The sequence below is a fragment of the Macrobrachium nipponense genome, chromosome 17, assembly GCF_015104395.2.
Source record: "Macrobrachium nipponense isolate FS-2020 chromosome 17, ASM1510439v2, whole genome shotgun sequence".
Classification (NCBI taxonomy): Eukaryota; Metazoa; Arthropoda; class Malacostraca; order Decapoda; family Palaemonidae; genus Macrobrachium; species Macrobrachium nipponense.
In genome coordinates, this window is record NC_087210.1 from 33,010,498 (window position 1) to 33,024,095 (window position 13,598).

General features: G+C 45.9%; 1 protein-coding gene across 1 annotated transcript in view; it reads right to left on the reverse strand.

Annotated features, from left to right (window-relative positions):
* LOC135195874 (molybdenum cofactor sulfurase-like) overlaps window positions 1-13,598 on the reverse strand; it is a 288,858-nt gene that overhangs the window by 218,998 nt on the left and 56,262 nt on the right. Inside the window, exon 3 of the mRNA XM_064222384.1 lies at window positions 576-851. Within this exon, the coding sequence (XP_064078454.1) occupies window positions 576-851 (276 nt within the window). The remainder of the gene's footprint in view (window positions 1-575; window positions 852-13,598) is intronic.

Consider the following 13,598-nt stretch of genomic DNA (forward strand, 5'->3'; position numbering starts at 1 on the left):
AACTAAGATGGTAGAAAGAGTATATGACAAAGGTACAGCAAAAGGAATAAAAGAGGTTGCAGCTAAGGGCTGAAGGAATGCTCTGAAGAACCTTAATAATGCCTATAGTGCATAGCTAAAAAAAATGCACTAATATATTTTCCTCAGAAAATTTAAACCCATTAAAATCAGTCTCCTCTTCTTCAAATTAAGGAATTATATTTTCTAACTAAACCTAAGTCTGTGCTGCATTAATATAGAGAACACAAAAAAATAATAAATATAGTACTTGTTACATACCCTGATCACTTCTGGATTTCCTCCAGCCAGGATTCGGTTGATTGGATCTTCCTTAAGGATTTCGTTAGAAGGCCATTATGAACTTTCTCAATCCAATTTAATGGTGTTTTTGCACCAGAGAAATTACACTGCGGACTGTAAGCAAACAAACAATGCCTTTCAATCTTAAGTCTTCTTCTTTGCTTACTTGTAAATCTGCACGTCCCTGTTTGAGGAAAACCATTAGCCTGAGTTGAGTCAAAGGCGAGGTTCAGCTCCAGGACCTCCTAGAATTTCCTTAAGCTTTTAGTTCTTACAGAGTAAACTTCAGCATCAAATGGTTGGCATAGTCTCTGATTCCTAAAACTGATGTGTGGTTTTCTCGTTGGTATACAAATGCTCCTCTGGGCTGATGGGGATCACTTGGTACATGTTGTGGGGGTCCTGGTTCTCTACCTTTCTTCCCTTTCCTGGAGATATCATATGTACAATTCCAATCAAAATTCTGTGCCACTAATCTTATAGCATCTGTGGCCCCAGATGTAAAGATAACATCATATTCTTCACAAGTGGTATTAAAGTGTTCAAAGATCCTGGAAAATATAATATGAATAAATTAGTAATAACTCCAATATAAAATAGCAAACTTTTCAAGTAATTTGTAATTTCCCTAATACTACATATAAAAACCTTAAGTTCTTTGCGTAGAATTTAGCTTGTGAACGTCAACTGAAATGGCAATTCAAACTTATTGATAAGGTAGTCAACTACCAACAGAAGGAAACACTGCGCCCCTGTTGATCTGCACTTTACTTTACCTCCCAGTCTAGTTTGATAGATGAGTGCTTGATCAGGCCAAAAAAGACCTCTCCACACAGAAAACTTTGTTAAAGCTAACAGGCTCCTACTGGAGTGCTAAGAATGGAGTGATGCCCCTACTATCATGAACTCTCGGCCAGCCAATGACTTGCCCTCCACACTGGGGAAGACAATGCTTGGAGATCAATTCACAGAACAAGGAAATATAGTGCTCTCAGATACTCCTTCCTTAACTTTGTTAGCATTAACAGAAGAGTTGCCTACATTCACATCTGAGATAAAAAGTTCCCTTAAGTTAGTACTGCAGCACCTAAACAGAACCCAGTAGTATCTTGAATGGATCATTACTGAAAAGTCCCTCAAAGATGAGAACAAAAAGGATTTTAACCGATACGAACGACAGTTCTAAATCTCTAGCTGTGGGGTCGTGTAGTCTGACGTTCGTATATCTTGGGAGTAGACCCTCTTTTAAACAAGTCTTGTTGAAAAGGATTGCTGCATCAGCTCCATTAATTTTGTATAGAGTCTTCTCTTTTTTCCTTATTAAGGAGTTCTCAATGTTGCTGAAAACTGGCAAGCAACGTGCCAAAGGGGATCATCAAATCGGGTGTAGGTTCATATGAATTATCTTTATTACTGCTATATACATAGTATATTACTACTACAAAGTTTCTCTCTCTCTCTCTCTCTCTCTGTCTCTCTCTCCTCTCTCTCTCTCTCTCTCTCTCTCTGACGTTTCGCCCAGATCTGCCAGGCATGGTCACAGCGATGGTTGCTGGAGGACTGAATCTTGGTGGTGAGTCCTTCGCTATATATCATGATCGTGCGGGCGCTCACAGATGCTCCTGCAGGACCTGGAGGGTGCTTGACTTTTCATTGGCTGGCAGCCAGGCGTCGGAAACTCTCGAGGCACGTTGACCTTCTCAGGTGTGTTGCGTCACCTGGAGCCGGATTTTCATTGGCTGCGACCGTGGTGACGTAACTCCTGGTATTTCTTCTAACCTCTTCGATATTGGTCCCGTCCTGGGCGCTGGTGTTATCGTCTGGAGGGGGGGGCTGGGTCTTCCTTACACAACCCTTGCCCGGAAATAGATTTTTCCTTCGTCAAAATCCCTTTTCTGGGCTCAGTTCGTGTCGCTTCGTGAAATAGTACCAGAGAATTAGCACAAGGTTGGAAAATAAAATAAGGTCCCAATAAAACGAAAGAAATAAAATAAATGAATATAATCTAGTTGAAAAATTTACAAGTTATCATAAACTAAGGTTACTTAACCTAATATAATAAATGCCAGCTTAAAACATATAATTGGACTTAAAATTAAACTTTAACTTATGATAACTTAGAACTAGATTTTATGAAACAATATATTTAAATATCTTAACATACATATGAGTGTGTTTCCCTAGCAAAAAAATAAGGGAGAACGACACTAAATAGTCACAGTCAGTAATCAATATTTACAGTTGTGAGTGCCCCTAGCAAAAAAATAAGGGGCACATCACTATATGTAGCCTTTTTAGGCAGCTAAGGCTGAAGGACCCAATTGAACATGACGGTAAGGTTAGGTGAATTGTTAGTGAGGCAGGAAGAAAGGAGATCTGGATCTTCGACTACAACTACCGAACAGTGTCAGGAGAAACTATGTTTCCCGCTGCCAACTGCCGAAAATTTAAGAGATTCCAAGGATTTAAAATAGTGCCGTTTAAAAACCTGTTTGGTCGATTTCCAGCCCGTATACTTCTTCAATTCATATGTTGGAAGTAATTGATAGAGGTGGCTACTGCCCTGATGTCATGGGCTTTAGGGAATGAATCAGGGTTAGCTTGTTTGATAAAATAGAGGATTTGTTGCCTAATCCCTTTTATTGAAATAGTGCCACCTTTTTCCCTCATAAAGAGGGGGCCTCAGGATCTAGAAGATGTCCTGGACAGATAGGCTCGTAAGGTCGTCACCGGACAAAGAGAAGGGTCTTGTGGAAGAGGGAGGACCTTCCAAGGGGCCCATCTCATTAAGGGGTCCTCATTCTTTGCCAAAAAGCTACGATCTGGAGATAGTAGGACTTCTCCTGAGGAAGGAATTCTACATGTCCAGAGGCTCTGGAAAGGGCGACAGTTCTGATATTCTGGCTCCTGAAGCCAGGCTTAGTAAAAATGATATTGTAATGATACAATTAAGTTTGTTCATACTTACCTGGCAGATATATATATAGCTGTATTTTTCCGAATCCGACAGAAAGAAATTTAAACACTTACGACACACGCAGTGGGAGTCAGGTGGTTAGTACCCATTCCCGCCGCTTGGGAGCGGGTATCAGGAATCATTCCCATTTTCTATTCATAATTTTTTGATTTCCACTGTCTCCTGAGGGGAGGTGGGTGGGTACTTGATTATATATATCTGCCAGGTAAGTATGAACAAACTTAATTGTATCATTACAATATCAGTTTTGTTCATTGAAACTTCCTGTCAGTATATATATAGCTGAATCCCACCTTTGGTGGTGGGAGTAGACAGAATAGAAGAATTTTAGGAAACATATATATGCAGATAATGGATATCTTGATTCCTTACCTGTTAGCATAGCTGACTTCGTGGTTACTGCCGCGTAAGTCTGCTTGTGCTACTAGAGTTGCCAGCGAGGTAGAGACCTATATAGCTGGTTGCATCCAGATGATCTGTCAACAGGGGTTCGAGACCACGACTGACTAGACCATTGGACCATACAAATGAGGGCAACGAAGTAAAAACCAACCACCACCTGGCGTAGCCTACCAAAGTATCCCACATAGACTAAGCTAATGGAAGGGAGATCCGCCGCAGGCGGTCAACCCCACAACCATAACACAAGTTAAAAACTCCCCTAAACCATTAAAGGATAGGATGAGCGCTACCTCCTGCCCCCAAAAACAGTGTCTGCAGCGACGTATGGTCCGAGCGAGTAACAATTTTCGTATGTTGCTTTCACCTCCGCAGGTAGTGTGAAGCGAACACCGAATTGCTTCGCCAATAAGTGGCGCCCAAAATGTCTTTGATTGCCATATTTTTGTGAAAAGCCACCGAAGTAGCAATAGCCCTCAACTCGTGGGCTTTCACTTTCAGAAGCTCCATGTCACTTTCACTAACTTTTCATGGGCTTCCTTAACCGTACTCCTTAAGAAGAACGCCAGTGCATTCTTCGACATCGGAAGATCTGTTTTTCACAGCGCACACAAGTTCTACGAAGAACCTCTGCATGCTCTGGTTCTCTGCAAATAAAACTTGAGAGCCCTGACAGGACACAGGACTCTCTCGCTTCAGGTCCCACTAGCTCCGACAACCCCTTGATCTCGAACGTTCTCGGCCAAGGGTTGGAAGGGTTCTCGTTCTTTGCTAAGAACGTAGGACTTAAGGAACAAACTGCACTATGATCCTTGAACCCAATATGCTTGCTTATGACTTGAATTTCGCTAACCCTCTTCGTTCGTCGCCAGAGCGGTTAGGAAAATGGTCTTCTTAGTAAGATTCCTAAGCGAGGCTAAATGGAGCGGTTCAAATGACTCGACATGAGAAACTTCAGTACCACGTCTAAGTTCCACGATGGTACTTTAGGTTGGAGAACTTTCACAGTCTCAAATGATCTAATGAGTATCATGAATGTCTCTATCATTCGCTCAAGTCGAGTCCTCTTATGTCTGAAGACCACAGAAAGCACGCTTCTGTAGCCTTTAATCGTGGGAACGGCTAGTTTCGCTTCTTTCCTAAGGTGAAGAAGGAAATCTGCTATTTGGCTCACAGAGGTTGAGGTGGAGGAAATGCCCTTCCTTCTGCACCAACTTCTAAAGACAGCCCACTTTGATTGGTAAACTGCGATTGAGGAGGGCCTCCTTGCGGTGGCAATCGCCGTTGCCACAGGTCTTGAAAAACCCCTCGCTCTGGCCAACTTCTTGATAGTCTGAACGCAGTCAGACTCAGAGCGGGGAGGTTTTTGTGGTACCTCTCGAAGTGGGGCTGTCTGAGTAGATCTTTCCTTAGGGGCAGAGTCCTCGGAAAGTCTACTAGGAAGGACATCACCTCCGTGAACCAGTCGGCCGCTGGCCAGAAGGGGGCGATGAGGGTCATTCTCGCTCCTTCTGATGCAGCGAACTTCCTCATTACTTCCCCGAGGATTTTGAATGGGGGGAAAAGCGTAAATGTCTAGTCCGACCAATTCCACAGTAGGGCGTCTACTGCCACTGCTCCCGGGTCCAGAAACTGGGGAGCAATACAGCGGAAGTCTCTTCGTTCGGGAAGTGCGAAAACGTCCACATGAGGACGTCCCCACAGCTTCCATAGTGCCTGGCATACTTCCTGATGAAGGGTCCATTCCGTCGGCAGAAGCTGTCCTTGCCGACTGAGAAGGTCCCGCTCGCACAATTTTCCACGCCTGACACAAACCTTGTCAGAATCGTGACGTTTTGCGACTTCGCCCAAATCAGGATATTCCTCGCGATGACGAACAGAGAATGAGAGTGAGTTCCCCCCTGTTTCCTGAGGTTATGCCAAGGCTGTGGTGTTGTCACGATTCTTTATCTGAACCACTTTGCTGGAGACTTCCTCCTCGAAGAACCTTAGAGCGAGGTAAACCGCGAGAGTTCTTTTAGGTTGATGTGCCAGGACACCTGTTTCCCCTCTCCAGGTGCCTGACACTTCTCTCCCTCCCAGTGTTGCTCCCCAACCCGTGGAGGACGCGTCGGAGAACAACACTAGGTCGGGGGTTCCGAAGCTTGAGCGAAAGTCCTTCCGCAAGCTTCTTTGGATCCAACCACCATTTGAGGTGCTTTTTCACTTCTTCCGTCAAAAACAAGACCTCTTCTAGATCCTGTTTGCGTGACCAATTGCTTGAGAGGAAGAACTGAAGTGGTCGGAGGTGCAAACCTTCCCAGAGAAACAAACTTCTCCAGTGAGGAAATGGTCCCCAGCAGACTCATCCATTCCCTCACCGGACATGTTTCCTTCCCTAGAAAGGCCGACACTTTGTCCAGGCATTGAAGTTGTCGCCCCTGGGACGGAAAAAACAGCCGAAAAGCCACTGAGTCCATCTGAATCCCCAGATAGACTAAGGATTGAGAAGGAGTCAGATGCGACTTCTCGAGATTCACCAGAAGTCCCAGGGACTTCGCTAACGACAGAGTCGTGTGAAGGTCCTTCAGACACCTGTCTTGCGATGAGGCTCGAATAGCCAGTCGTCTAGGTAGAGAGAGATCCTTCATTTCCGCAAGATGGAGGCACCTCGCAACGTTCTTCATAAGAACGGTGAACACCATCGGCGCCGTGCTGAGACCGAAGCAGAGTGCCTTGAATTGGAAAATCTTCCCTTTCAGGACAAACCGCAGGTATTTCCTTGATCGGGGATGGATGGGGACGTGAAAGTATGCGTCCTGGAGGTCTAACGAGACCATCCAATCCCCCCGGTCTTAAAGCTGCAAGCACGGATTGAGGTGTCTCCATCTTGAACTTCTGCTTGGTAACGAAGCGATTTAGACTGCTGACATCCAGAACGGGGCGCCACCCCCCTGACTGCTTCGGCACTAGGAACAGACGGTTGTAAAACCCCGGAGAACTCCGGTCGAAGACCTGTTCCACTGCCTGCTTCTCGATCATTTGATCTAGTAGATCGTGAAGCACTTTCTCTGCTTTTCTCCCTGATACGACGGAGACAAATCCTTTGGTGTCGAAGACAGCGGGGGTAACATCAGGAAAGGAATTCTGTACCCCTTCTTGACGATGTCCAGAGACCAAGCGTCGGCACCTCTCTCTTCCCAAGCTTTCGCGAAATGTAGAAGCCTGGCTCTACCGGTGTCTGAAGGACTTCCCTCTCACTTCTTGCTCTTGGAAGGAGCGGGAGTCTTGCCTCTGAAAGAGCCTCTTCCTCGAGGGCTGGCTTCGAGGAAGAAGCGGATCGAAAGGGCTTCGACTTCTTCAAAGCAGAGGACCCAGAAGACGAAGAAGTAGCAGGCTTCCTAGAAGACTGTGCCAGAAGGTCTTGAGTTGCTTTCTCCTGGAGACTAGCAGCTATGTCCTTTACCATAGACTGGGGGAAGAGATGTTCTGAGAAAGGAGCGAAAAGAAGATCCGCTTTTTGCGCTGGTGAGACCGACTTTGCAGTAAAAGAAAATTGCAAAAAAGTGCTCTTTTCTTAAGCAGTCCCGTGCTGGAAATTGAGCAGCCAATTCCTCAGCCAACCATCCCGTGACGGCCTTGTCCATGCAAGACAATACACTGGACAGCTCCCCCAGACTGATGGAATCAGAACTCCTGGACCTGGCATCCAATACTCCCAGGCACCAGTCAAGAAAATTAAAGACCTCCAGTGTCCTGAAGAGGCCTTTAAGGTGAAAGTCTAACTCGCTATGTGTCCACGAGACCTTCGAGGAAGACAAAAAAGATCTTCTGGTGGCGTCTACAATGCTACCAAAGTCTCCTTGAGCTGAGGCTGGAAGCTTGACTCCGACGTTTTCTCACCGTTCTCATACCACTACCAGCTTTGCCACCGAGTCTTGAAGGTGGTAAAGCGAAAGAGGTCTTGCCCGAAGCTTTCCTCTTTTCCATCCAATCATGGACCTTTCTAAAAGCTTGCTTCGTAGAAAGCGACTTCTTCATTCTCACAAAGCCCGAGATCTTAGCAGCTTTGGAAGAACGAAAACTGAGAGGGAGGAGTACGTGGAGCTTCAGGTTGGAAAGTGTCTGCAAAGACTACTGAAGTAAACGAGTCAAAACCTTGTAGTCCGTCGAAACTGGAGCCAAACTGCTGTTCTTCGTCCACTTCGACGAAAGCTCACTAACTTCCTCTTCAGACACTGGAGAATTCGGAGGAAGTAAAGAAGAGTCCCGAGCTTTCTCAAAAGAGAAAGAAGCGGCGAACAGGAAGAGTTCCCGCCTCCGCTTGTGCTTGCGGAAGTGAAAAACTGACGTCCGTAGGCGCGCGTTTGGCGTCCGAAGCCAATCTACTGGCGCCGACAGCAAGCGCGCTCAAACACCGCAGGTGTACACCTGGTTTGCGTCCATTCTTGTGCGCGCTGAGCGTCCACTGGTGCGCGCCGAGCGTCCACTGATGCGCGCCGAGCGTCCACTGGTGCACGCCGAGCGTCCACTAAAACTCGCTGGAGCGTCCACTGGCGCTCGCGAAACTTGCACCGAGTCACGTTCGGCGTCCACTAAAGCGCGTTTGACTTTCACAGAAGCCGCGCTCGGCATCTAAAGAAACTCGCTTCTTATCCACAGTTTCGTAGCAGCGGAAACAACCGCTTCACGAGAGCGAGAAAACTAATTTCTCGCCTCCTCTAGAAAAGTTGCTGGGGAGCAGAACGAACTCTAGAGGGAGACTCAAACGGAGAGAGAGACGAGCGAGGAGAGGGAGAGGGAGAACGCCTCGACCATCTTCACAGGAAGATTGTCATCCTTCTTACGGCGACGTGGAACAGTCTCTCTCGAAGGAAAAACATCTCGAAGTTGCTGCTGAAGAGACTGGAGAATCTTGCTTGTAGGTGAAGCCTCCTTTTCTGGGGAGGGCGGGCTGATCCTGTGAGCAGGAGAGTGGCGAGGGGACGCCTTCTTGCTACTCCCAGGAACCGCCGCTTCACCGCACCTAGAGCGACTGCGGCGCTCGAAAGAAACATCATATGAAGACTCCGCCTCCGAATAATCCTTACGCTTCTTCTGCGGAGGAAAAGCAGCAAACGCACTATCGGGCGACGAGCAAAGTTCCGGAGAAACAACTTGGACGTGAAGCGTCCCGCACGCGAGCCGTCCTTTTTCAGCGGACGTGATGCGGAGTGAGAGCTCCACCCCTTGCGACGGGGGAGGAAGCTTCAGAAGAAGAAAAGCACTGCCTTTGAGAAGACGTGCACCGCGCACGCTCCTTGGCAGTCTGGGTATGTTTCGTCAGAAGCTGCCGAGGCCACGCCAGATCGGTGGGGGTTCCTCGTAACCCTCCTTCGACTTTCGACATGCTCTCTCCCCGTAATCTGGGAGTCAAGCAGAGGTCTAGGTCTAGAGGCGGAATGAGGCCGATCTGACGCACCCTCCACTACACAAGGGGCACTTCACTGCACTTCTCTTCACTTTTGCTCTCCAGAGCTAACACTTTGATTCTAAGTTACGAATCGCTCAAGAATTAGCGATAATGTATTACCTTCTACCGACACTGTCTCAGGGGCCGGAGGCAACACTACAGGGGTAGGAGCATAATCTACAGAAGGAGGGTTAGCAGGAGAATAATTTAAATCTTGCCTACCTGAAACACTCCTGGAGGAAGACCTCCTTAACCTATCTCGCTCAAGTTTCTTAAGATAGGTTTCATACGCCTTCCATTCCGACTCTGTTAGTTCTTCACCCACTCCTTACAACGACTTTCAAACGTACATTCATTCCCTGCAAACTTTACAAACAGAATGTGGGTCTACTGAAGCTTTCAGTAGCCTACCTCTACATTCAGACATGGAACAAAATCTAGCGCTAGCAGAACTAGACCCTGACATCTTGATCAAAGAAAAAATCAATACCAAATTCAAATCAAACCAAAGTCAACGTGTGCCAAGCCACCGATCCAATTCAGATACCAAAGAAAAACCAAAAGGATACTCAAGTAGCTAGTAAGTTTCCAAAATCTGGACGGAGGTGCTGCAAACAGGTGTTTTTTCCAGCGGCCGACAAGAAAAATTATGAATAGAAAATGGGAATGATTCCTGATACCCGCCTCCAGGCGGTTCGGGAATGGGTACTAACCACCTGACTCCCACTGCGTTGTGTCGTAAGTGTTTAAATTTCTGTTCGGATTCGGAAAAATACAGCTCTATATATATCTGACAGGTAAGTTTTCATGAACAAAAAAGGATTTGACGTAAGGAAAAATCTATTTCTGGGCGATTGGTTCGTGTCGCCAGCGAATATCCTTTAATCTATTATTTCTAGGGTAAATGTACTAACACATACCAGAGAATAAATAAAATAAAGAAAAAGGTCAGTATAACTGACGCGTCACCCTCTAGGAGGGTGTCGGTATGAACACTAGGCGAGTGAGACCACTACCACGAGCCAAATGCCAATAGAAATCTCCCACTACAAAACCCTCCAAGAGGGGAGCCGTCCCACAGAGTGAGCAGCTCGTACTACTACTACTCCATCCCATGCTGCCGACTGCTGCGCCTCTGGTGGCCATCCTGAAGTTAGCAGACAATCTTGAGCGAAGGGATGGGTAGGGTGGGATTTCGCTGGCGACACGAGCCAATCCGCCCAGAAATAGATTTTTCCTTACGTCAAAATCCTTTTTCTGGGCTCAGCTCGTGTCGCTTGCGCGAAATCGTACCAGAGAAACAGCACAAGATTGTATATAAAGTAAACAAAGTAATAAAACAATAATTAACTTAAAAAAAAAAGGGTCTCAAATAAAAGATAAAATATAAATGAATGAATATAATTGCTAAAAAGATACATATACACAGTAAAATAAAATTAAACTATGCTTAAATTACCCTTAAAACTATCATGTTGTAACATAAGGTAATTTCATATATATAGGTACAATGATTACATGTCATTAATAGAAATCTGTGTAACAAAATGTATCAAAAGAATAATAGCAATCAATATAAAAAATACTAAACACATTAAGCAACAATAAAAAATATCTCAGGAATGTATATGACTTAATATACAAAACCCGTAACCATTGTAATATGATGTATCCCCTAGCATAAAAATAAGGGGTTAACATCTATGAGATCAATGTTGCAATCATCTGTGAGTGTCCCTAACCAGACAGGGGCACTACACAATCATAAAGCAGCTAAGACACAAGGTGAATGCCAATGAACAAGGTAGGAATAGACGAACTGTTGGGTGAGGCAGGTAGAAAGGAGGACTGAATCTTCTACTACAATTTAGCTAGAGTCAGGGGAAACTATGTTACCCGCTGCTACTGCTGGGAATTTCAGAGCTTCCAAGGACTTAAGGTAGTGACGTTTGAACACTGTCGGCGATTTCCATCCGGTATACTTTTTCAAATCATCGAAGTTCATATGTTGGAAGTAATTAATTGAGGTGGCTACTGCTCTGACATCAGTGCTTTTGGGCAAAGAGTCAGGATTGGCTTGTTTAATAAAGTACAGGATTTGTTGCCTGATGCCTTTAATGGATAAAGTTCCACCTTTTTCCCTCTTAAAGAGGGGCCCCGATGAGGATGAGGAGGTCCTGGATAGAAAGGCTCGTAAGGTTGAAACTGGACAAAGGGATACATCTTGTGGAAGGGGTAGTACCTTCCAAGGTTCCCACCTCATCAAAGGATCTTCATTCTTTGCCAAAAAACTCCGTTCCGGAGAAAGTAGGACTTCCCCTGTGGGAAGGATTGAATATGATCCGGATCTCTGGATAAAGCCGACAGTTCTGAAATTCTTGCTCCTGAAGCTAGCTTAATAAAAATAGGGTTTTTTTCTTAGGAGCATGATAAACGAGCATGTGTCATTATCTGTTTCGGAAGCCAGTTTTAGAACATCGTTTAAGAACCATGAAACTGACGTAGGCCTCACAGAAGGCCTAAGTCTAGCACATGCCTTAGGAATAGACGAGAAGTAGGTATCCGTCAAGTCTATGTTAAATCAAATTGAAATATCTTTTTCAAAGCTGACTTGTTTGTCGTAATCGTGCTAGCTGCTCAAACCTTTTCAAATAATGATCTGAAAAAGGATATAGCTGAATTAACTGTCATGATTCTGATATCTGACTCTCTCAGGAAGGTTGCTAACTTTTTGACAGCAGCATCATACTGCCTCAAAGTTGAATCCCTTTTATCGGATTCCAGGAAGAGATATTGAGGGTCAATATTCGCATCTCTTTTTGCCGCAAACTTCATGAAATCCATAAAGTTAGGGTTTTGAGAATCCCTGAGGAAGCGAACACAGTCTTCGTTTGTACTGACTGGGAGAGCTTGGGACTGGGATCCGAAGGGGACGAAGGCCCAGTTCCAGAATCAGGGATACCAATTGCTCTTCGGCCAGTCTGGGGCTACTTAGAGCCACTTGACCCTTGAATGTCCTGAGTTTGTTCAATACTTTCATAAGGAGATTCACTGGAGGGAAGACGTAAAATCTTCTCCCAGTTGTTCCAAGTCTAGAGCCATGGGCGTCCGTGGCGTAAGCCAGAGGGTCAGGTTGGGGGTCTGCATAACACGGTAGTTGTGGTTCGCTTGGGATGCGAAGAGATCCACCGTGTAGCCCTGGGACTCTTTGAAGGATCCATTGGAACGAACTGTTGTCTAGTGACCATTCCGACTCTAGGGGTACTGATCGGGATAGGGCGTCTGCTATGACGTTTCTCACTCCAGCTATGTGGGTGGAGGAAAGATGCCAACTGAACTTGTCTGCCAGGGAGAGATGGCTATCATGACGTGATTTAGATGACGTGACTTGGAGCCTCCTCTGTTTTATACAATGTACTACCACTGCGCTGTCCAGGACTAGCTTTATGTGGGAGTACTTTGGTGGGTGTAAACCTTTTCGAGTCAAGAAACACTGGCCATTGCCTCCAGTACGTTTATATGGAACTGACGGAACGGGGGTGACCAAATCCCTTGAACCTTTTGGACCTGGGAATACCCTCCCCAGCCGCTTAAGGACGCGTCTGTGTGGATGGTGATCCTGGTGGAGGGAACTGAAGGGGTACTGACACTGATAGATTCTTGACTTTTGCCCACGGCCGAAGCCGATTCTTTAGAATCAGAGGCACTGAGGATAGCTTGTCCCTGGACCTGACATTTGCTCGCGAGCGCCAGATCCTGGTTAGGTCTTTCAGTTTGGCTTTCATTAAGATGTTCTGTTACTGATGCAAACTGGAGAGAGCCGAGGATCCTTTCCTGAGCTCTCCTTGATGCTAGTTTGTGACTTAGAAATTGCTTGACTGACTTCGCTATTTCTTTCCTTTTGGTAGATGGAATCGACAGAGTGTGTGAGGATAGATTCCATTGAATGCCTAGCCACTGAAAGTTTGACTCTGGAGTGAGTCTTGACTTGGACTTGTTTATCTTGAATCCTAGATATTCTAGGAACTGGATCACTTTCAGTGTGCCTTGTTGCATTCGTCGACTGATGGGGCCCAGATCAACCAATCGTCGAGATACGCCACTACCATAATCCCTTGCGCTCTGAGCTGTTGCACTACTACTTCCGCTAGCTTCGTGAACCACCCTGGGTGCCACGTTGAGTCCGATGGAACTACCTTGAAGGAGAATGTCTGGTCTCCTATCTTGAATCCCAGATACGGACGGAAGTGTCCTTGCAATAGGGATATGATAGTAGGCGTCTGTAAGATCGATAGAGGTGGTGACGGCCCCACGGGGAAGTAAGGTCCGCACCTGTGAGATCGTGAGCATCTTGAACTTGTCGCAGCGGATGGCTAAGTTTAAGCGGGACAAGTCTAAGATTACCCTTCTTTTGTGTGAGCCTTTCTTTGGCACGCTGAACAAGCGACCTTGAAATTTTAACCTCTTGACTCTCGCTATAGCTCCTTTCTG